At 45.0% G+C, this 23,771-nt stretch overlaps 1 protein-coding gene across 1 annotated transcript in view; it reads right to left on the minus strand.

The window, feature by feature from the left end:
• PCSK6 (proprotein convertase subtilisin/kexin type 6) overlaps positions 1-23,771 on the minus strand; it is a 119,566-nt gene that overhangs the window by 64,211 nt on the left and 31,584 nt on the right. Inside the window, exons 3-6 of the mRNA XM_048867611.2 lie at positions 16,289-16,399; positions 15,235-15,378; positions 13,015-13,091; positions 10,189-10,277 (exon numbers count right to left, since the gene is read on the minus strand). Of these exons, the coding sequence (XP_048723568.2) occupies positions 10,189-10,277; positions 13,015-13,091; positions 15,235-15,378; positions 16,289-16,399 (421 nt within the window). The remainder of the gene's footprint in view (positions 1-10,188; positions 10,278-13,014; positions 13,092-15,234; positions 15,379-16,288; positions 16,400-23,771) is intronic.

The raw sequence follows: 23,771 nt of genomic DNA on the forward strand, positions 1-23,771 counted from the left end.
TTTCTGGTCAGAGAAAGAGGGAGACGGCAGAATAGGCAGCAGCCCCATAATGGGATATGGAGGACCCAGGTTCCAGTTCTTGCTCTGCTCTGGGCTATTGGCTGTTCTTGGGTGGGTGGGTGGGTGGGTGGAGGACTCTCTCTTTCATGAACAATTTCAAAAGGTCTCCGTTTCGTACCAGTGTGGAATCCAAACAAATTCCTGCTGCCTTGAAACGTTTCATGACCTAGAAGACCTCTTGTCTTCCAGCTAGCCACACACACAGCTGGGAGCTGTCTCGCTAAACTCCTCTGGTGGCTTTGAAAATGTCAACCCATGTTCATATCTCCTGGAAGAGATGGCGAAAATTTTATTTGTAACGGAATAAAGATTCATCAGTCCCTTGAAATCAAGATGAAAAAGTCAGAGAGGGGAGAAAATCCAAACACAATATCCAAAACGCAGTAGGACAAGCAGACCATTTGCAGTCCAACCTCACAGCAGCTCCACCAGCCATCTGCAAAGTGCCAGCAAAGTTGCCCAAGAGATATGGTGAGGGGGCAAAACCTGATCACTGGAAAAGAAGCCTTCTAAAGCTTGACATCAAGATGCTCTAACTGCCATGCTGAAGAGGAGGAAAAGTGGTAGGTGTGATCGCACATTTCACTTCAGCTCAGCCTCTTTATCATCATTTTTCTTGACGTCTTCCTCACACCAATACATAAGGGACCTAGGTTTTGGAACAGTGAATCACTGACTGCGAAGACTAATTCAATTACAGAAGTGACAGAGCTGGGAGGGCTTATTGGGTGAAGCCGCTTTCCCAGCCATGTGAAGCATTCCCATCAATCTCAAGAGAGGATGCTTGTCTGGCTCGTCTCTGCAGCACAAGGCAACTTGATGGCAAATGCCCAATGGGAAGACAGAACAAAAAAGGGGAATGGAGCCAATTTAAGAAGACGTGGCAAAGGTATAACATTGTCACTGAATCATTGATGTTAAAGACTCATAAGACTGTGCTGCATTTCACTGGGAAGCTCCAAACCAGAAAGTGGTAGTAGACGAAGAATTCAGTTTATCGGGAAACCAAAGAGATGCTGTGAAACAAATTCAGCCCTGGTGTAAATACAGCATTGTAGGCACAACCCCAAGAATTCAAAAATCATGAATCAGGCCCCCAAAATCATAAGATTGTTTTTTAAAGCTCATGGTTTTTAAGCCAAACAATAGACTTGGGTTTTGTTATTTGCAGTCTGGCTTTAAAGCCTTTAGGTTGCACTCACTTCACATTTTCCATCTCCTCTGTGCAGCCAGCAGGGCTAGAAACTTACTTTTAAAAACCAGGAGCTGAGATTCTTGCAGATTCACTTGATTCCAGCAGCTGGATATTTACCAAACATTCCAAATGTCAGGAGACTTTCGATCAAATCACGACGCTGCGAGGGGACACACCCATCTCCCCTGGGCTGCAATGGGAACTCTTTCCCCGGTCTGATTGGGGATGTGCTCCTGTAGGGCAGGAACTGAGCTGAGAAGCCTGCTTTTGTGGCGATAGGTGTTTGTAACTAACACCACTGGAGTGTGACAGTTCCCTGCCTGGGGAACACAGCAGTGGATCAGCTTCCTGGATTTAGATAGCAGCAATGGCTCTCAAATTTATTTTTTACCACCAGGCCCCACTTTGATCAATGTGAGTGAGTTCAGACCCTGCCTTCCCATGCGCTAGAGACAATGTTCACATACATTGCCTGTTAATGGAACACTAGGCTAAGGAAGTGTATACAGGTTGCCTTTGGCTTGACAAATCCCCATGGCGATGGAAGAGGCTGTGTCTGATCACAGAGGTTATCCAGTGGGGAAAGCCTGACCCAAGGTGAAACTGGAGTGAGCTGTGAACCACGCTATGGGAACAAAAAGAAAAGGAGAACTTGTGGCACCTTAGAGACTAACAAGTTTATTTGAGCATAAGCTTTCGTGAGCTACAGCTCACTTCATGGGAACAGAGGCTCCAAGGAGGCTGGGTGGGACAAGGGTTCCAGGGGGAACAGGCTTCAGAGGGAGTCCCTGTCCCTTCCCCACCTCTCTGCTAATGAGACCCTGGGGCAACTGGTTGTCCTCAACCTGGAAAGCAGAGGAGAGGAGTCTCCTTCCCTCAGTGCCAATGCCACGGCATCCAGCCACAGTCAGGAGTGACTGCAGGGGAGCCGTGCTCAGCTCCTGCGGCCCTGCTGGGTGTGTAGGAGAGACGCCGCAGTCGGAGCTGGAACAGGCCCAGGGAACTCGAAAGCCGGTCTCTCTCTCACCGGCAGAAGTTGGTCCAGTAACAGATATTACCTCACCCATCTTGTCTCTTTGGTGATTTTAATGGCTGTTTGCACTGAGGTGAGACATGGATTTTCATAAACTCATAAATTCCAAGGCCAGAAGGATCCCTTGGGATCATGTAGTCTGACCTCATTTTGTGTCAAGACTTAACGTTTTAAACGCCTTACACTAGGTTTTGATAATAAAACACCCCAAGGAGGGACATTATTGAGGCAAGAGAGCCTGGCATGGAGAGTCTTTGGGGTACCTGAGAGGAGGAAAACTGGGGCAGGGCACTCAGAGCCCCCCATGGTAAGAGGGGGCACTCAGAAGGCAGCCACCCTGGTGCACATCAACAGAGTGAACAAAAGCAGCTCAGAGCCGTCTGTTTCCTTGATGCTCAGTTAGTCTAGTTTTGTAACTCTGTTAAGTGGTCTCATGTCTGAAAGGTAGCATTGGATCATTTTAGTGCCTACTGGAGCCAGCCAACCAGACGCCTGTTTATAAAAATGCACTTCCCTTTCCACATTTATTTTTCTTAAACCAAACAAATGCAGACAGCTTTAATTACCGTTGCAGCCGTGCTCTGGACTACAGGCAATTCAAATATATTTTTTCTAATGCCGTCTGCTGCCAGCAGGGAACAATCTTCAGAATACAAAGCAAAGGCGCAAAGACATTTACCAAAGCTTCCTTTCTTTGTAAAGTGAACTAACGAAACTGAAGAGAACACTAACAAGTAACCCCTGGGCAGGGCTGTGTTTTATAACAGCATTTTAAATTTGCTAAATAGCATGGGCAAGTGACAAGGGACTGGTTTTTGGCATGTGCCACACAGGCACTTATTATTCAGACAGAACACGTTTTTTTCAGTTAGCTGGTCACTATCACAGCTTACAGAGGAACAGCCGTGTTAGTCTGTATTCGCAAAAAGAAAAGGAGTACTTGTGGCACCTTAGAGACTAACCAATTTATTTGAGCATGAGCTTTCGTGAGCTACAGCTCACTTCATCAGAGCTGTAGCTCACGAAAGCTCATGCTCAAATAAATTGGTTAGTCTCTAAGGTGCCACAAGTACTCCTTTTCTTATCACAGCTTAATCTATCCTGGATTGAGAGATGTGAGGGGAAATAGTGTTTTCACATCACTGTTACTTTATCTTGCACATTATTCATTTTTAAGAGAAAACCTTTTGTAGCATCATAATTCAAAGCACTCAGCCCGTCACGTGGTGGGAAGAAAAGCTAGCTTTCAATCTCCAGGCCTGACCCTGCAAGGAGCCAAGCGCTATCAACTCCAGTGAAGTCAGCTGGAGTTGGGGGTGCCTGGCACCTTGCAGAATTGGGACCAACCTCAGCTCGTGAATGGATGACTCTGCTTCAGAGCGACATGTCCAGCACTACATGTAAGAGGAGAAGAGCTGGAGTAAGCAGCAGCTTTGGGACAATGTAAGCCATTCGCTGGACTACGTGCATTAGGTGTAAGGCAGGTCAGGCAGAGATGCTCCTCACATCCACATCACGTCTACCTTGCCTTTTGGCTCAGATCTTGTAATTTAATATCTGACAAGTCCTGTAAGGGGTGAAGGTGAAGCTACATCCCAGGCCTGACGGGGACTCTCTGCCCATCTGGACTGTCTATGAACCAATGAAGGATTTGCCTTTAGTGAGTCTGCAGCAAAAAGATGGGCATGTGTATGAGGACTGGGACTAAGGAGATCTGAACTGAACTTAATTCCTGTCTCAGATCCTATGTGACCTGGGGCAAGTCACAATCTCTCTGTGCTTCAGTCCCCCATCTGAAATGGGGCTAATACTTGCATGCCTCAGACTGGTGTTGAGACATTTGCAAGGCACAATGGCAATGGTACTGTCCATACCTACATAGATGGCCTTAAAAATAAGATGTATAAATTCTCCCTTTACTTTGTTCCCAGTTGTGCACTTGTGAAAATATCCCCTCAGTCTCATCACATAGCAGAGCTAGCAATCAAACCCAGATTTATATAATACTGCAGCAGGATCTATAGGTTATAGAGTTTGGAAGAAGGAAACCAAAGTTAAATAAAAGATGGGTGGGAGGGGGAAATAAATCAGCTATTTCCCACAGAATAAGCAATAAAAGTTTCGGAATGCAGGCTGTAAAGAAGAGAAGGAAAAAAGAAGGTATGCCAGGATCACTGTTTGTTTATTGAGCAGTAATGTATTTTGCCTACAGCAAATGGCAATGCAAGAGCATTGAAGAACATCAAGTAAAATTAGATTGTAGCTTTTTGAGTGTGACAAATAGGCCTCCCCAACAAGTTTTGCTCATTAATCGCGAGTTTCTTTTAGTAATCCATCTAGAATCATTTTTGCTAAAGCAACAGCATGTTCTGTTCCACAATCAGTAACTCTATAGTGTTCGGTTTCAAAAAATTGACCCAAACCTACAACCTCAAGCGGTCTGTCAGTTTTATTGTCTTGGTCAACAAAGCATTCCTGGTCTCCCCAACATGCACACACATGGAGGCGCTCATTAAAGAAGTCAAATTCAAAAGGGAGCAATGCATTTTTTATAAAGCTGACAAGTAATTCCTGCCTCCGGGGTTATTAAGGAGTGTGCGCTTGAAATATACCATGTGTATTTTAGGGCCTGATCCTGTAGGAGGCAGAGTACTTTAACTCCAGCTGCAGTCGCTGGAAGTGAAAGGCCCTGCTTCCACCAGGCAATCAGCATCCTCATTTTGCTACAGCCTTGATTTATACCGATGGCATTAGCTTCTTTCAGTGCTGCCTGCTTCACAAAACAGGGAATTGTCACAAGGGCCTTTGACCAGTACAGAGTGCCAGGGGATGTGATGTGCCACACTTGCAATGGAGAGCGAACATTTCAAAACAGGGTCTGCGTTCGTTCCCCTGCATTGGGATCACAGAGAAATCAGATGTGCCATGCACACGGACGCACGTGCGCGAATACACCCATGCAGAGAACTAGGCGGACACTCTAAAGTTAAAAAGAGAGAGATACCCCCGTTCTGGGGGGTGTCTAGTGGTTGATTTATTAGAAGCACTCACTCATGGAATCATGGAAACGGGACTTATCTCTCACCAGCGAAAGCCAAACACCCACCAGAGACAAACCAATCCTTTACAAACTCCAGTGGCACGGGAGCCGCCTCCAGGGCAGGGCCAAGTGGGTACAATAAGACCTCTAGTTATTTAAACGAAAGTCTCCAGGATTCCCTCGCTTAGGTCTCAAATAGTGGAGATGAGGTATGGAATTTGTGTACGGCTTCTGGAGTGGAGGGTAAGCTGGTGGCAGGATACGGCAGGGAAATACAGTATCTGTCAACAAGGTTTCTTCTTCAACAATTATTTTTTCTTCTGCTAAGTTGATGTCACAGGAGGAAATGAAAAATCCCAGCCTGGGGTTTAGCCCAGGCCCAGAAGCTTGGGGCAATCTCCTCGCTGTCTCCCAACCAGCACTCCAGCGGCGTTTTCCCTGAGCACCTGGGCTAATGGTGGAAGAAGCTAAGTGATCTTCACACCGCAGAGAGAAGCACATGAGTAGAACTGTCCGGCTATCTCCCGCAGCGAGTGCAATCACAGCTGTATTGCTCCCATGCTGCAGCTTCTTTCCCCCGGCCAAACACAGAGGCCAGGGCTACAGCAGAAACTTTTGCTAGTAATGTGGTCACATTTCTATACTGGCAAAAGCCCTAGTGTCAACTCAGTTATACTGGCATAAACGTGCTGCTGCTGGTGTAGCTTATTGGGCTCGGGGAACTGGTCTAAGCACTGGATAAGCTGAGTCTGCACTAGGGGTTTGCGGTTATAGCTGTAGCAGGATAACTACACCAGAAAACCTTTTCGAGTGTAGACCTGGCCTAAGTCACTGGTATTTACACTTCCTCCCTTGTCAAGTTCCATAACCATGTTGGTATCAATGCATCCTGGGAAAGCATTGACTGCTATCCCATACTGCCTCAGCTCTTGCTGCTGGCACAGTGGCTTGTGGGCATTTTTCAAGATTCGCCTTCCCCATACAGCCACCAAGAATTTCTTACACAGATGCCAGGGTCCCTCTGCTCTCCTGAGGCATTGTGGGGAATCTTCCCCCGATGGACTCCTGCTGAGCTGTTGTGACCTCTGCCTCAGAGGGTTTTATGTCAGACACCTCAGAGAGCTAACAGGGAAGAGATGCTGGCAGGAGACAGGACAGTCCAAGGGGGAGCCTTGAAGGAGGTGGATGTATAGGAAGAGGCTTAATTCCTTTCTCCATATCTAAGCTGAAGCAGAGGAGAGAGACTGGGTCAGGACCACGTCTACCTAGAGGTGCCCAGGTCTAAAGCCTTCCTCCCATTAATACAAGTACTAAGCTGACTCCTCTAATGCTCAGAGGGTAACAGAGCAAGGGCCACATCTGCCCTCTGCAAGGTGTCAAATAAGGCTCCTAAAATGAGGCTGATGGAGAGGCTCATGTCCCCCTCCTTGAACTCTGACTCTGCAAGTTCTATCTGGGTCAATGAGGGGACAGATCAGGCCGGGAGGAGTGGGACGGGGCAGGACCTTTCGGCAACTGATTTACAAATGATTTTTCCTGTAGATTTGGTCTGCAGCTGCACACAAAAGGTAGCCTGTAATACATGACAATTCCAGCCTTCATTCTACCCCATTTGCAAAGTCAGCCCCACAGATTCACTGACACTACATGTCATTGACCCTGTAACTACACAACTCCAAGCTGATTAGATTAGTGTTTGGGGTAAGTTAATCCTTTAAAATGCTCTAAATCTGAATGGTTCATAGATATGCTAATGCAAATGAACTTCGTGATTCTCATTAGCATCATGAATCCAATTTACTGATAATGATTTGTTTACTTCATTACTGTTTATTATTTGTATTACAGCAGTGCCAGGGTCAGAGGGCGGGAGGCCCATTGTGCCGGGGTTTGTACAAACATGTAGTTTAAAAATAAGACAATTTTCAGTTCTTTATTTAATATATTTCGTTAAATGGAAACGGGTTCCTGGGGGGAGGGGAGGACAGGAACATCTCAATGTATGTAATTAACTAGCGACATTTGCTGTTGCTCTGCAGTTGGCTCGGAGTAGGAAAATGTGTTGAAGAGACACAGGTAGCTGGATCAGACTGTTCAAACACTGGGCCAGCAATTTTACCCACAGCGCAAATAGGCAGGCTAGCCTGACCGCTAGGGCACCTGGAGATCCTATATCCAACATGCTGAGTGTTCAGGAGGGTAGAACGCGGAGCATCAAAAACCTGACGCACTCTCTCTGCGTCAGAAGCACCCGTTTCCAGCCCAGGTTGCGGGGGCAAAGAATGCGAGAGCAACTCTAATCAACACAGGGCAGTTGCGGAGCTGGGCTCCTACTGCAAACCATGCTAACAGCTCAAATCTCCATCTGCCGGAAAGGGCGGCCCCCCTCCCGGTGTGGGTTCTTGGTCTCCAAGGGTGGGACAGAAAGGGCCTGAACTCTGGGTGCTTGGACCCACCTGCAGCAAGAGATGCATCTCTCAAAGTGACCAGCCTCCAATATTACCAACCTCCGCATCGACAGCATCAGCGGCAATCGTTTCATCCCTGTGCTCCCCCACCCCCCGTTTCTAAAGAACAATGTGCTCGTCTCCGCATACCAGCAGGGGGAGGGGGGCAAAGAAGGGATGCAGAAGAGAAGAGCCGTTTCCTGTAAGGGAGATTTGAGAAGGATGGTGTTGGAAAGGGGACATGTGTGGTTGACACAAGGTGAACCGGATCTCTGTCTAGCTCCGGAAAGTGCATGGTCTCCTGCTGACTTAGGGTTCTCTGTAATCAAGGAACCACAGATGTCCCACCGCCACTTCGGCCCCATTGCACCAAAGGTAACTGCCCATGCGGCCTCTGTCTAAAGAGATAGGGGAGGCGGGCACACGAGGGAAAGAGAAAGAACACAGAATGAGGGTGTAGAGAATAGGAGAGAAAGGAGGACAATGGAGGTAAACAGGAAGCAAAAGGGGTAGGAAAGTCAGGGATAGGGGAAAGAAACCCAGCAGGAATAAAGACAGGTTTCAGAGTAGCAGCCGTGTTAGCTTATGCTTAAATAAATGTTAGTCTCTAAGGTGCCACAAGTCCTCCTTTTCTTCTAACAGGAATAAAGGAGCGGTTCCCCTCTTCTACTCACACCCTACCCTACGTTTCCTTTGGCAGCATCCCGAAAATCCTCTCACAGCCAGTGCAGCCCCATTCCCATGTTCCCAGCATCCTTCTCGGAGGCAGCATTCCCGCTCAGTCACTGAGGAAGCACTGCAGCCCGCTAGCAGCGTTGCCAACTCCTAAACAGCTGGAAGACAGTGCAATGCTGGCAAGGCACTCCCCTGCCAGTCTGCATCCAGGCCTCTCCCCGGCGTGCAATTCCAGCAGCTGAGTGGAGGGCAGCGAAGTGGGATCGCACAGCTGTGAGAAAACCACATGCAATTCCCTGCTCCACAAGTTGCACTGACATCATGGAAAGTGGCAAGCGGCTTGCACATAGCAGCCGCTGAGAACAGTATTTTATAGCAGCCTTGCCAGTAAAATCTATTGCTACCAAGGCAAATTACGAAGAGCCCAGAGACTGAACCATGCAGCGAGACAGACTTTGCCATTCCAAGTCCTGGATTTCCAGGATTTAGATGCAAGAAGAAGAAGTGAAAACATTGCCAGGAATTTTCAGACAGACAGTCAAGGGTCTGACCTGATTGAATACATTCCCAAAAGCCTATGCAAGCTTTGTTTGTTCCATTTAAGACCGGTTCCGTAAAAGATGCAATCCTATATAAATCACCTATTGGCTCAATTTTATATTTAAATATGGAAAAAAGTCCAGGAGGATCATACAGGGAAAAAGCATGCAGCTGCTCCTGCAAACTCCCAAACTGGTCCTTTACCAAATGAAGACCTAACCCTGTTCCTTTGACTTCCCCTGTCAGTTCCAGTTGGAAGGCAAACATCCAAGCAGCCATGGTTCCCAGATTAGCCCTCCTAAATGATTACAAGTGGAGTGTTAATCTCTGATGTGAATATTGTGCTGAACTGGGGTGTTGCAGCTTCCCTAATTGAAGCTGGTGCAGCTGACTACCAATGAGAAGGGGCCACCGGTACAGTTGGCTGTAGGACGACAATTCTGTTTGGCAGCAAAGTCTGATGTTTCGAAATTTGTTTTTGTTCCATGCTGGAACAAATCCAAAACCTTTGGAAAGTTTCTGGGGACAGGAGTCATATCCTAGTGCCCAGTTTTGGATTGGGGTGTGTGCTCCCATTCATCCTGCAGACTAGGGCACCGCCTGGAATGTAGCCGACCCAGGTTCAAATCCTTGCTCTGCGTGATCCAGACCAGAGCTTTTTGTCCCAGATCACTCAAGATGAGGTAGGGCGGGCATTTGAACTGGGTCTTTCACATGCCAGGCCAATGCCCTAATTGCCAGGCTACAGAGTGTGAGAAAATCTCTTGCTCAAAAAAACAAAAACAAAGAACCCCTTCCCAATGAAACCGACACATCTTGGGGAAGGCGTTCCAACCAGCTGTAGCCACCTGTGGATTTGTACTAACTGAGGATCTACAGGATGCAGAGGGCACATTGTCAGCAATGTCCTCAAGAGCTGAAATCAGCAGGTTCCCAACCTCTTCTCAAAAATACGGCTTCGCTATCCAGGGTGCGGGGGCACCTCAGGGTCATTCTCAATCAAGGACAATAATGATTCAAGACTTTAGCAGATCCAAACCAGGTCACTGCTCCAGAGTTTCACTGTCCCCCGTCAATCTCAGTTCAAGAAATCACAGCCCACCAGTCCAGGCGGGCAGAACTATAGGTCCAGGAAATAAAGGTGTATAAGTAGCAAACCACACACAGTGAGAGAGCCATAGTATAGTGTCAGCCTTACCTCCTATTCTTGCATTGTACGCGATGCCCACGATACAATTAGAGTTGTTTGCTTTAGCTGCAACTTGTCCAGCACAGCGGGTGCCATGTCTGAAAAGAGAATTGAAAGTCAGGATACATTTCCATGTAAATAATTGACAGCAGAGTCAAACACAGATTTGGACCAAGCGTGTGTATGTATTGTATGTGACAGCATCATGACGCCATTGCTAGCAGTCACATTGCTGCTTAAGCTATTTGCAGTGTTGTATCCCATCATTTCTCCCTCTCGGATTCTACAGTGATGTCACAATGCTCCATCTGCGACATCCCGATCCCTCGGGTGAGCTCATAAACACGGGCTTAAGACTTCCGCAGCAGACAAAACTGACTTGAGCTTGAGGAAGCTTTTTATTCAAAAACACAATAATGGCCAGGGGAATAGAGGAAATTAGTGGCCAAGTAAATTGCTTTTTTGTATTAATGTTTCCTTTTCAAATGTGCCGCCATGTGGAAGTCCCACTTTAATTTAGGTTCAAAAAGTGTGATATCGTTTTGACATCTAATCCGCTAAATTGGAAAAGTGCTTAGAGGCTTGGCATCATTAAGGGAATTCACAGACGGTGACCCTTAAAAATAGTTTTTGGTTAGTCCTTTTAGACTAGAGGACACATTTCCAGTCAGCTCTTCAAGGATTCTGCCACACGACTCCTGTTAGCAGCAGCAGAAGTCACACGAACATTAAAGCCCTGAACATCATGTTGAACATTCACCCCCCTCTCTGTTCACAAATTGGCCTTTAGAAGATTCCCCTGTATGAGGCCTATTGTGCACAGGGTGGAGAATAGACTCATTCATCTTAAATGGTAGAGCTGTTCATTTTCTAAAGACATTTTGGGACACAGGGCATGAAGAGTTTATTGGTGTTGCATTTGTTTGATTGATAAAAAGTTACTTGGCAAATGATTGTTACCACATGAAGAGAGCTACGCTGTATGATCCCAGATATGTATACACCACTATTAGGAGGCCAGAAGTAAATTAAAATAAGGGGTTGGGGTGGGGAGGGGGAGTTGAGCTGACAGACCATGGACAATTGCTGTAAAAGTGTGTGATTTTATATAAATCAGTGCTGTCACCCTGTCTCAAAAAGGATATTGCAGAACTGGAAGAGATTTAGAAAGGGGACAAATAAGAGAGGGACTTGATAAAAATATATAAAATAATGAATGGTCTAGAGAAGGTAAGCTTCTGTTCTCCTGATCTCAAAATGCAAGAACAAGGCGGCAGTCAATAAAAAGGTGGCAAATTCAAAACCGATAAAATGAAATACTTTTTCACACACTCACAATTAGACTGTGGAACTCATTGCCACAGGAAGTTGCTGAGGCCAAGAATCTGACAGGATTCAGAAAGAGTTTGGACATTTACATGGCTATCAAGAATTTTCAGACTCATCCTAATTAACAATAAGAATTTTGGAGGGGATATTAAATCTCATGCTTTAGGGTTTAAGCAAATCTTTATTAGAGATCCGTGTGAAGACAGATGATCCAACATTTCCCTATTAGAGAGTTCTAACACCCTCCTCAGAAACAGGACGCTGGACCAGATGGCCCAGGGGCCTGATCCAGTCTGGCACATCCCATGTTCTTAAGAAGTGGGCAAGGAAGCACAGTGTGTTATTATCTGAAGATGGTGGGCGACATTAAACTGATGCCTACATGTCATACGTCTTCTCCCCAGAAGAGGGAACTGCTCCAGTTCACCTGTGCCTCATTCACAGCCCTGGTGGGGCCTGATAGGGGACAGGAGTTTCCTTATAAAGAGACAGAGAGGAACAAGAAACAGAGAGAAGAAGCTCAGGAAACTGCAGAGAGCGAGAAAGGCTCCTGCAAGGAAGGCCCTGACACCAGGGGAGTTTGGACGCCGGAGCCAGAAGGCTGAGCTCCAGCCAGGTAAAGCCAGGGAGTGGTGGCTGAATCAGAGGAGGGTCTGAGACTCCTTGGGAAGGAGGAGATAGGCTGGGCCCAGTTTAAAACTGAGGTAAACTACCAGGGGAGAGACACCATTGAGTTCTGTTTGTGACAGACTTTGTTGCCAGCCAGAGTGGAAGGTTGCCTGGTGAAGGGCAAATCAAAGGGACCAGGGAGAAGAACAGCACAAGCCCCAGAAGGAGGGCGGTGGGGTTCCCTTCATCAGGAAGGAACGGTTTGGGCCAAGGGGGCTACTGGAGACCATGTGCAAGATGAAATAAGCTGGACCCCACTCAAGTAATTCTACTTTTAAATATTCACAGCTTACTAAAATGACTTACAAAGCGTCACAGTTGTGTAACATTCATCATGTACGTGCTGGATGGTAGTGCACATACTGGTTTAATGGGCAAAGCACAGGACTGGGAGCCAGGAGCTTGAAGCTGGCATATCATGGAATACCAGGGTTGGAAGGGACCTCAGGAGGTCACCTAGTCCAACCCCCTGCTCAAAGCAGGACCAATCCCCAATTTTTGCCCAGATCCCAAATGGCCCCCTCAAGGATTGAACTCACAACCCTGGGTTTAGCAGGCCAAAGCTCAAACCACTGAGCCATCCCCCCCCCCATAGTTCTAATCCCTCCCCTCCTGAGTTCCAATCCTAGCTCCGACAAGTACCTTTGCAGGAGTCCACGCTCTCTTGCCTCACTTTCCCCATCTATGAAATCCCAATACGACTAATGCTTCCTGTGCTATTAACCCACCCTTCTGGGAGGAAGCAACTGTAAAAATTAGGTGTTTAAATGTCTGGGAAGTTCTTGGAAAGTACCACACAATTTAAGGGCTAGGCGCATTATAAGGAATGCAACATACTTATTCTCGTTGCCGGCATCGTAGCGTGGGCTTGGATCACAGTCATTGTCATTGACATCATAGCTCGCCTGAGGATCCTAAAAACATTTCACTTTCGTTAGTGAGCGTGACGAGCCAGAGCACAGACCAGACCTAAAGCCCGCTTAGAGAAACACTGAATTAACACAGCAAGTGTAACAGGAAGAGATCACCCAAGCACACCCCAGCAAGGCATGGCTCCCCTTGGAATTTACACTTAGTAAGTGATCATAACATTAACTTGGGAAGACTTTGCTTCTCCCCTCCAAAGCAGCAATGTAAATGGAGCTGCACTCATTGCTGGGATCGGATAGACAGAGACACCTTATCATTCAGCGGTAGTTCACGCATAACCGGGATGCCAGGCTCATTTATTGCCGAGTGCCCTTTCCCTAAGGTTATAATCTTGGTCTCACCACTGACAAGAAAGTGGTTCAATATTTTCTGCTTTTCCAATTACGCCTTTCAGGAAGGCTATAAAGTGTTCACTCTACAAATGAAATGAAATGCTTAAATGAAAAACCTGTGAGATGCAACATTAGCACTAATAGAGCACTCCAGGGGCTGGGGCTGGGGAGATGGCCTATGCAATAACCTGGCACTTCTAATTTAATTCTCAAGTATTTGCTTAAGATTAACAAAGGCTACTGGCATTCATTATTCAATCCAGCATACTCCTCAGGCTGGTAACCAGAGCTTGCAAGCCCGAAGGAGAAAAAGCTTAAAAGGGTTCACTGAAATTTACAAGGAACTTCTTTTTCCTTAGTGTGTAATTGCTTGCGAGCCAATGGAACATGCCTGTGTGTTTGCTGGGTGTGGGCCCTTCTTTATATTAACTTATTTAGAAGTGTTTAGAAAGCACCTGTCCAGGCTCTTTTACAGCTATTAGAAACAAATGAAATGAAGAATTAATCTATTAAAAATTACAAGCTTTGCACTGTGAGCTAAAACCTGCGGTCCATCATTTCATGGGAGTTTGCCTGATATGGAATGAGGGAAAATAGAGTAAGGACCCAGGATCTGACACTAAAAATCATTAACTCTTAGGGCACACCTAAAACGAAGACATTTCAAACCTATTAAAGCAGCGAAAAGAAGAGAATCCTGGGCACAGAAGACTCAGATTGTCAGAAATGGTCTCTGTCAGTATCTTGCAGCCCTGTAGGAATGCTGCACCGTGTGCTGTTTTATGTATTAGAACATTGTCAACTGTTGCAGGAGAAACATCAGCCAGTGAACTCTTGGCTTGACAGGTAAAAAGTTGTTTCAGTTCCTGTTTATAACCGAGAGAGGCATTCCACTCCCACACCCACATCATCCAAATACTGAGCTAGCAGTGAGTCAGCAGGGACTGGCATGTCAGAGTCTTCAGCGTAAAATGAGGCTCAGGTGAGAACCAGGAGAATTGTACTAAGTTTATTGCCTCCATCCAGTATGTGTCATGATCAGGCTAGAGAGGTAGGTGATACAGTCCATGTTGCCAAACTGGAATGTGATTTGGGTGTTGGGTGTTTGGCAATCAGGATCTTTCTGGTAAAAAGTCAGCCTCACTCAGGTACTAAACTTCCCAGGGCCAGGAAACAGATTAGCTATGGAAAGTCTTATGTCTTGCTTGACAAGGGGAGGGATAGTTCAGTGGTTTGAGCATTAGCCTGCTAAACCCATGGTTGCGAGTTTAATTCTTGAAGGGGCCATTTAGGGATCTTGGGCAAAAATTGGGGATTGGTCTTGCTTATGGCAGGCGGTTGGACTAGATGACCTCCTGAGGTTCCTTCCAACCCTGATATTCTATTATCTGTTTTCAAACTCTGGCTGAGCAAAGCCATTTACATTATCTTTGTCTTTGGCCACAGGATGCCTGATTTTACTCTACAGGAGACTGACGGTGGTGGGATATTTGTAAACCTTCATCTCCTAGACAGCTGGCTAATCCCCAACGGGAATGGAGTTTCCAAACATGTTTGTTTCAAATCTGAAGTTTTGATTTTTTTCAAATCTTTATGTGTATTCTATTGATGGCTGGTCTTTAAAAATAAAAGCATAATTTAAGTTCTTCAGAAACAAATTCACTGGGGGAAAAAAGTCTCTGCTCCCGTTTTCCTTGAAGGACTATCCCATTTCCCCATCATATTTTCCATTTGACATGCCAGTCTAAAAGGTTACAGAGAAGCGGCAAACTTTTTTTTTTTTTTTTTTACTTACATAGTTTTGTATGAGATCGGGATGGCTTGTCTCTATGCCATCATCAAGAATGGTCACCACCACATTTTTGCCAGTATATCCTCTCTGCCAGGCTGCTGGAATATTCATTTCTGACCTGCAGTGATTGTTTTTATCTCCACAGTGCTGAGGGCAGAAATAGCAAAGGGCAGATTATAAAACTGATCCACCCCAATGTGCCAATGAGTTCAAAGCATCACCCAATTCTGCTGAAGAATGATACTGTGCAAACAAATCAACTAATCTGAAAATACATTTACATTCCACAGTTTACCAAGCTATTTGTAAGGTTTTTTTTTAAAATTTACATATTAGATCAAGAAATCCCCAAACAAGTTAATGAGGGGAACTGAAATCTTAATATTCTTTGGTTCTTCCACTTTAGGGATGGATCTTCAACTTTATATTCATACAAAGTAACATTTCTATCAAGCGACTTTATTTTAAATGACTTTCCCCGCCAAACACAAATCAATGAACCAAAATAAAATGATGTTACTGCATACAGGTAGTTTCAGACCTTTTATGCTTAGAATTGTGTACCTGTGATAAAATGATCATGATGAAAGACAGCTCATTACAACGAACAAGAATACTCAGCTCTTCTATAGCACTTTCCATCAGCAGATCTCAAAGCACTTTACAAAGGAAGTCAGTATATCATCCTCCTCCTCCCCAGGTTACAGATGGGGAAACTGAGGCACAGGGAGGGGAAATAACTTGCCGACTGTCACCCAGCAGGTCAGTGGCAGAGCCAGAAAGAGAACCCAGGTCACCTGAGTCCCAGTCCAATGCTCAATCAGTAGGCCACACTGCCTCTAAAATGGCATTTTTCTGCAGTCTGGGAAATATTAATACAGCTACAAAGCACTTTCACTGACACAAACACAGAAGTCAATGGGCTACACTACCAACGAGGTTAAGTGAAGGGTAATGAAACTTTCCATTTTTTAAAAAAGTAATTTTGCTGTAAAATAACAACTCTACCATAGAAAAGTACCTGGCTAGCAAAAAGAAGACTACTGAAGATACTCACCATATACCACATTTTAGACCACATTGGGTCATTGAAGTGAATCAAAGGAGGGTCACCTCGAACATGTCTCTTAACTCGTCGTTTCACTTCCTGTTGCTGTAGCCACTTCACCTACAGAGATTTTAAATGACTGAATATGCAAATAAAGATATAACAAAAACATTGGCCACTCAAATATTGCATTTATAGTATCAATGAAAAATCCCAAGCAAACAAAACAACTTTTTAAACTGAGAGGCCTTTAACATTATATTCCTGACTCATTTCTAACCAGTCAGTGGATGGTTTTCCTCACCATGGAAAATCTAGAGCAAATTTAGATTTTGCATAGGGCTATGATCTATTCATGCAAGAAAACAAACTAAATCTGAAATGGAAGAAGTCAAATCTACCTCTCATCTTCTTTGTAGGCTGCTTTATCACATTTGTAAGTTTTAAAGTACTATGGATGGAATGTGTAACGAGATAGCCTAATTAGATGTTCTGGATACAAGCAGGGCCCGTCCTGCAAGCCATTACTGATGCGGATGAGAGTTTGCAGGACTGGACCCACAATGGACGAATACTTGCGTTTGTCAACAGAATATATACAATGCCAAAGCACAGCTAACAAACAAACCAACAACAACAACAGTGGCAGTGCAGACTCCCACAAATACCATCAGAGCCATGCACTTCCTGGCTTTCCCACTTCAAGTGCCCGGATTCTTTTGAAGGCAAAGCCTTATGAAACCAAACGATTTGTCATTCGCTAGCAGAACCCTTTGCCCAGGCTCTCCGAAAATGGGTTTGTGGTTTCATTTTTTAATTTGGAGGGGAAATATTAGCAGCAGGTCACAGGCTGAGCTTGTGACTTTGTGGGGTTCAGGTCCCTGCTCGGACCTTGCCTGGTTTGTTTTCCTCTCGAGAGCAGGTGATTGGGAACAGACCTGAAATCTGAGGAGGCAGGACTCTGTGCTGGAGGCTCTATTGTAACAGAGGAAGGACTGGTGCGGACAGTGGCTTTCTTCTGGGGAAATCAGGGTCTACCTCTGCTTGGGGGAACCCAAGGGGAAGGGTTAAGACTTTGGGAATGGAATGCCTTGGTGAGAAGGGGCCCAGAAAGAACTCCTGCCTGCAAAAGAAGCTTGAGAATTTCCCATACAAGGGCTGAACCATCACTTCAGTATTAACAAGGGAGAGCCCAGGACGAACGGGTTTGTGTTGGTTTTTAGTGGGATGCATGTGTGACATTATCTAGCAAGGGGAAGGGCAGTGTGAAGGCCCCAGCACTCAGAGATAAGCTGCACCAGCATGTAGGCATGTGCCCCTGAGAGGCTGGTAGGACAGTGCGCTGCTCCGTGGGTCAGACGTAAAGGTTGGGTCTCTAAAACAGTATTATCTATGGGCTGAGTCAGCAAAGGATTGAAGCGTGAGCTTAAGCCCTATTGTAGTCAAAACACTTGGTTAAGTGCTTAGTTGAAGGATGACTAGTAAATTCTTCATTAGGAAAGTACGTCGATGATTTGCTGAAGAGGGGCTTATTTTTCTTTCTTGCTGGCGATATTTCATCTGTTCTGCAGAACTGGTTGCGACACTGGCAGATCAGGTGCCAGCTCATGTCAAAGCCCCAGGCCAATTCACTTGTGCATTATATAGATCAAGATGATTGTTAAATGTGTAAGAGAGTATTAGGTGTTTAAACGTCACAAAAACTAATGGGATGTTACTTGCATTGTTTTCACTTATCTACATCCCATTATAAAGTAGAAGCAAACATTTACATTGTGATACCCCTGTAACCAACTAACCCATCAAAGGAGAAAGAAGCCTTGTAGAATGCAAATGAAGAACCCTAACAGAAAAGAGCTAATTTCAAAGCAAGTGATCTTTGCATCTTTGACCTCCAATCATCAACACAAACGGCATTTCTCACTCTCCATCATCAGAGGAAAAGCCCATTTAGGTAGTAACACTGTTGGCTTGTTTTCTGTGAGAAGAAGCTATAAGTATGGATTCAAGGAAAGATCCTTCATCTCTGAACTGTTTGGATTCTTACAGGGAAGTGCGCCAGATGCAAGGCAGAGATCCTCCGAGACAATCATAGTACCCTGAAAAGACTTTTGGGAAACTGGCAGTTTAGTACATCACTGCCACCCTTTGGAATCACAAACTGTGATTCACCTGTGCATGTATTTTACTTGCTTTAACCTCTCATTTCCTTTTCTTAGCTAATAAACCCTTAGTTAGTAGAACTGGCTACCAGCATGGTCTTTGGTGTAAGATCTAGGGTACCAGTTGATCTGGGGTAAGTGACTGGTCTCTTGGGACTGGAAACAACCTAAATATGACGTGAGTTTTGGTGTAAGTAACCATTTTATCACAAAGTCCAGTTTGTCTGGGTGGCAAGATAGACTGGAGAGTCAAAGGAGACTGTCTGACTCCATGGCAAGACTGGTACAGTGATCTAGGAGTCCACACTTCTTACTGGCTTGGTGAAATCTAATTAATTATAGAACACACCACTAGCTTGAGGTGTCTGCCCTCTTTTCTGACAGTCTGCCCTGATGTAGGCACTCCTGGTCCTGAGCCACTCCAGACAGCGTGACACTGGCAAAGAAATAAGTATATATATAAAAAACACCCCACAAAAAGTTCAAATACATTTCAAGCCACTTTGGGAGAGATACGGGCTACTCTCAGGTCAACAGCAAAACTCTCATTGACTTCAGTGGGACTGGAATTTCATCCTCTGTTCTTTAAAATGGATTTGAGGAAACCTGGGAGCTGTTCCTATAACTAACTAGAATAATCTTCAGGCTTCTTGCCCTCAGGTTTATTTACGAGCTGCAGGACTGAAATATATGGTCCCAAAGACTTAATGCTGTCCAACATTCGTCAATTTTAAACAAGGTTCAGGGTTTGGTATACAGAGATCTCAGCCTGTGTTGTACCATGGCAAACACACCATTAAGAATCCCTTTAACCTTTGAATAAAGATACAGAAAAAGAAGGAAAAACAGTTCAAGTATTTGAAATGTCAAGTATTAAGTAAGGCTTTCATACGAACAACAGCCCTTGTTCCCTTTAACTCAAGAGAGTCATTAGAAGGGGTGGGGGGGAAAACTTGTTTGACCATCTTTTAGGTGGTATCAAAAATAGTAATACGTGTCGTATTGGGGGAAAAACAGAAGAAGTTAGCTGAGATGGGCAGGAGCTGTTAAAGTCTGTTCCCATTTCTTAAAAGACACACGAGAGAGGAGTGAAAAGAACAGCAAAGATAGAAAATGCAGCTTCTGACGCTGGTGTGGACCTTCACTTGCCACCTCACTGCTGGAAAAATAGGCCCAGAACACAATCTTATTAACCACTCTAAGACCTGGCAAACTTGTACCAGCATCGGGCTGTGTAGGGCACTGCTTTTAGTTTGCGCTTTTGGTCACAGGCTCACAACAGTGTTACAAAATATCTAGTCTTGGCCAGCTAACCCAGACTTTTATCCGACAGAAGACAAAGGAGGACAGAAATGAGAAGAAATACAATGGGGAAGGAGGACACGTGGGGATGAGGGTAGATGGCAGAGTCTCACATCCCACATGGTGGTTGGGAATTAGTCAGACGGCGGAGGTAGTGATGACATCTAGGTTCCTCTCTTTGGCCCGATCTGGTCTGAACATCTTTTGGGATCTCTAGTGGCATTATGGTGGATTCTGGAGTCCTAGGAGATACTGGAGGTGGCAGCCATATTGGTAGAGCTCACTCCTTCCCCTCCTTTCAGTCAGCAATCGTTGCCCTCTTCCATTCATGTCCTCCAATTTTCCTCAAAAAGTCTTTTAAGGACCCCAAAAGGGATTGATGGGTGGACTAGCCCATCCCCTCATTATTTTGTCCACCAGTTAGGCCTTATTTCCAACACACTAATTTTGGTTCACTGATTTCCCACACTTTTCTTGTTTACCAGGCATGATCTGAACGCAATCCTTGAGTTATATCAGTCAGCCTTTTTGTTTGTACCGATTCAGTCTCCCATTTGCACTTTTTCCCATCAGCCTTTGTTGGTCTAGGCTATTGTGGCATTTTATGAACTTTCACTCACTTTTCACAGTGGAGCTCACAGTTGTGATAACTGGGCCTACAGATTTACCCTAACAGTCCTAAAACAGCAGGGACATTGATTCTGCTGCTCTTCTTTCATCTGCTAGCATTAAAATCATGTTGGCTTCATCTAAGCACACCACATGCTCTCATAACACTTATTTAGTACTTCTTAAAATGCAGCTTTATCCAACATCCACATTCAGACCATTCACATTAATAATCAAGCCACTGAATTCCCTCATCAAGATCTCTATCAACAGACCCTTAGTGTTGAAGGGGAGTGTTTTTGCATGCTCATATGAGCATGTGTTTCCATGTAAACCATGCGCACTGGCCCCAAAGCCACACATATATATCCTGAAAAATAAGTCCCACAAGCTTGCCTCACTAGAGTCTTTGCTGATGAATTAAAAAGGGAGGGTTTGTTTGCACGCCGTTATGGATTTAAGCCACATTTTCTCCAGACTCCATGCCCTGATGGAAGTCACCATTCATCTTCCATAAACTGCAATTAATAAGCTAAACATGAAGGAGGTCATTGGTTGAGCAGGCTCAAAAGTGCTAGAATATTTTTTCCCTGAGCACTCTGCCATCTACCTAAAGTGATAAGCTCTCTGCTTCCAAGCTGAAAAGGCATTTTTTATCCTTACAAAGAAGACTTCTCGGCAGAAGATCTAGGTTAATGTTCCAGGTCTACTACTGTGACATTTGTTGGGGTTTTGGTGGTGTGTGACATTCCGCAAAATCACATGTAAAGCCATTTTAGAAAGGGCAAGGTTTGTCAAATGCCACTTTTAACATGCAAGGAACTTCTTAGCTACCATATAAGGTGACTGTTTTAAATATGTGTCATGCATTCCCTCTTTATTTCTTCTTTTCATCCTTCTCCTGCTCTCTCATGCAAACACAGTGGTGTATACTTGCCTCCCAGAATAATCTTTTTCTTTTGTTCATAGAGAAAAATGAAACTTACACCCATTGAAATCAAACTGAATGCTTTGAAATACACACTTTATTTCTTGCTTCAACACAAGTAAATGTACCAGTATTTTGACATGTGGTGGGAGTTAGATGACTACAGCGGATAGAAGTTTTTAGTTCAAAATATTTTCTGATGAAAGACAGCTTTTCATCAAAATGGAAATTTGTGTGGGAATCTCTGATGACTTTTTAAGGTTTTCATTGAAAAACCAAAACCCTAAAAATGATATTAATTATTTTTCAGCTGAAAACTGAGAAGTTTTGGCTAGTTGGGCAAAACAATTCAGTTAAATCAAAAAATTTTGCCTGACCAGCTAAAATTTTTATAACTTTGCTTGCCAAAAAGCAAACTTTTTTTGGTAAATTTCCAGTTGTCCAGAACAACAGTATCTGGGGTTTTGGTTTGATTTGTTTTTAAACAAAATTACAAAACATTTTATAAAAAAAATGAAAACAATTCTCATTGTCATTGAAATTTTTCCACGGGGGAAAACTACAGAGCTTGTATGGAAGTTGTTGAAGACACTAGACTCTTCATTAACACAGTGTCCCAACATTTACTGTGCGTTTTAAAGTATTTCATGTATAACTATTGGAAGTAAAAATCTATATTCAGAGTGACTGTTTTGTTAGATGTGACCAGTGCTAAAAGATGATACTGGCAAGTTAAGCCTCCTAATTTTGTGCTGTATGATCTAAAAACGGAGCGTGCCTGTCAGAGTGCTATACTTGTTTGGTCACATTATGAACGAGAGTTCATAGATCTATAAACCTTATTTCAGCATTCCCAGTAGCCAGGGTTATTAGCCATGTACATTGAGATACAATAGTTTATTTCCTGCCTTTCCAAGTGTCACTGATTTACACTAGTTTGCCAAATGTCAGTACAATGCCAAAAGCCCTTACGGCACTGTCACATAGCACATCACTCACCGCTGGACTGGCGCCTCCTTCTGGTTGTTCTGGGGATTAGCTCAAGGCCAACCCCCCTGACCAGGGTCTGTACCCCATCACTCCTTCTCTGCAGTCCACCTGCAACCCCTCTCACAGTATCAGGAACCACAGCGCCCTCTTCATGGCTCAGCCCTCCAGCCATGTCACTATCCACATTCCCCTCTTCCAGGGGAGTTTTGCTCCTGGTCCTGCCACTACTCCGGGTCCCAGCCCAGGAACCCTGCAGATCGCAGCCTCCTGCTGCAACTCTACTATCAGTGCATTTCCCTGGGCCACTTCCCGGCAGCCACAGCAGCCCATCTGAAGCACCTTCTCTTCCCCCTGGGTTCCTGCCTGCACTGCTCTGTTCAAGGTGCTACAGGGTTGCAGTCTACTCCAGAAACAGTTCTCCCTCCTTAAACTCTAGGCAGCTACTGACTCTGCTCTGCCCTGAGGCTCTTTTTATATGGTCCTGCTGGGCCCTGATTGGCCATGCCTCCTATTGGCTGCTTTTCACACAGCTTCCCTAGAGCTGTTAACCCCTTATTGGGGAGTGTGGGGCAGACGCCCCATCACAGGCATTTGTCGGTTAAGTAGGTTGTCATTTAGTCTCACTTCTCTTACCTAGAACCTGATAATTTCCTACAAGAAAACCAGCCGCCTCATCTCCACTTCTCAGGAAAGATTTAATATCAGAGCTTAGAGGCCGGTCTCCTCACTAAGGGAAGATCTTACTGCTTGTGGTAGAGTTACTCTTACAGTACATTTACCGTACTCAGAGGGATGTGATCGGAGTACAGGGCTGCAAGTCAGGAATTACCTGGCTGAATTCTGGTTCCAGCCCCAGCTGTGCAGCAGCTAACTCACCGGACAGTTTGTTGCACAGATTCTGCCACTCTCTGATCCCAAAGACACAAGCTCCTTATACCTGTTTTTTAAAAATAAAGCTTCGCCACAGGAAACAAGTTATAGATTACTACATTTTTCAGAGCCCTAAATGATCTGTCACTAACCCAAGTTTTTAAAAGTCCCACTCCAGCCCTCAGATTTCCTAGCTGGGTCTGTATTCTCTATCAGTTGTTTCCAGGAGATGCTCCACCTGCAAACAGGTTGTTGTGGGAACTTCTCCATTTGGGAGGAAAATATCCCAGGCTGCCTCCAAAAGCCCTTGGCCTGAATTCTGGCAATAAGTGCCTGGTGCCTGTTCTGCGTTGCAGCATTCTGATCTGGCGTTTTCCCCCCTTAGTCTTGGCACTTTCAGTATCAGGTCTCGGTCTCTTGCACCTGAGCGCATAGCTATAATTGCACCGCAAGACCCCTCGCCGATAGCCCAGTTGCACACAGAACTGTCACAACACTGCCTTTTTAAAAGGGACTTTGACGTCTAACTGTAAAGTGGATGCCAACATTTCCTCCTCCTTGCCCCCAAATAAATGGACCGGTGCCTCCCTTTCCCACTGAATAGCTAGCAACTCTGATGGATTTTGCACAG

Source organism: Caretta caretta, chromosome 10 (genome assembly GCF_965140235.1).
Source record: "Caretta caretta isolate rCarCar2 chromosome 10, rCarCar1.hap1, whole genome shotgun sequence".
In the NCBI taxonomy this organism is placed as follows: domain Eukaryota; kingdom Metazoa; phylum Chordata; order Testudines; family Cheloniidae; genus Caretta; species Caretta caretta.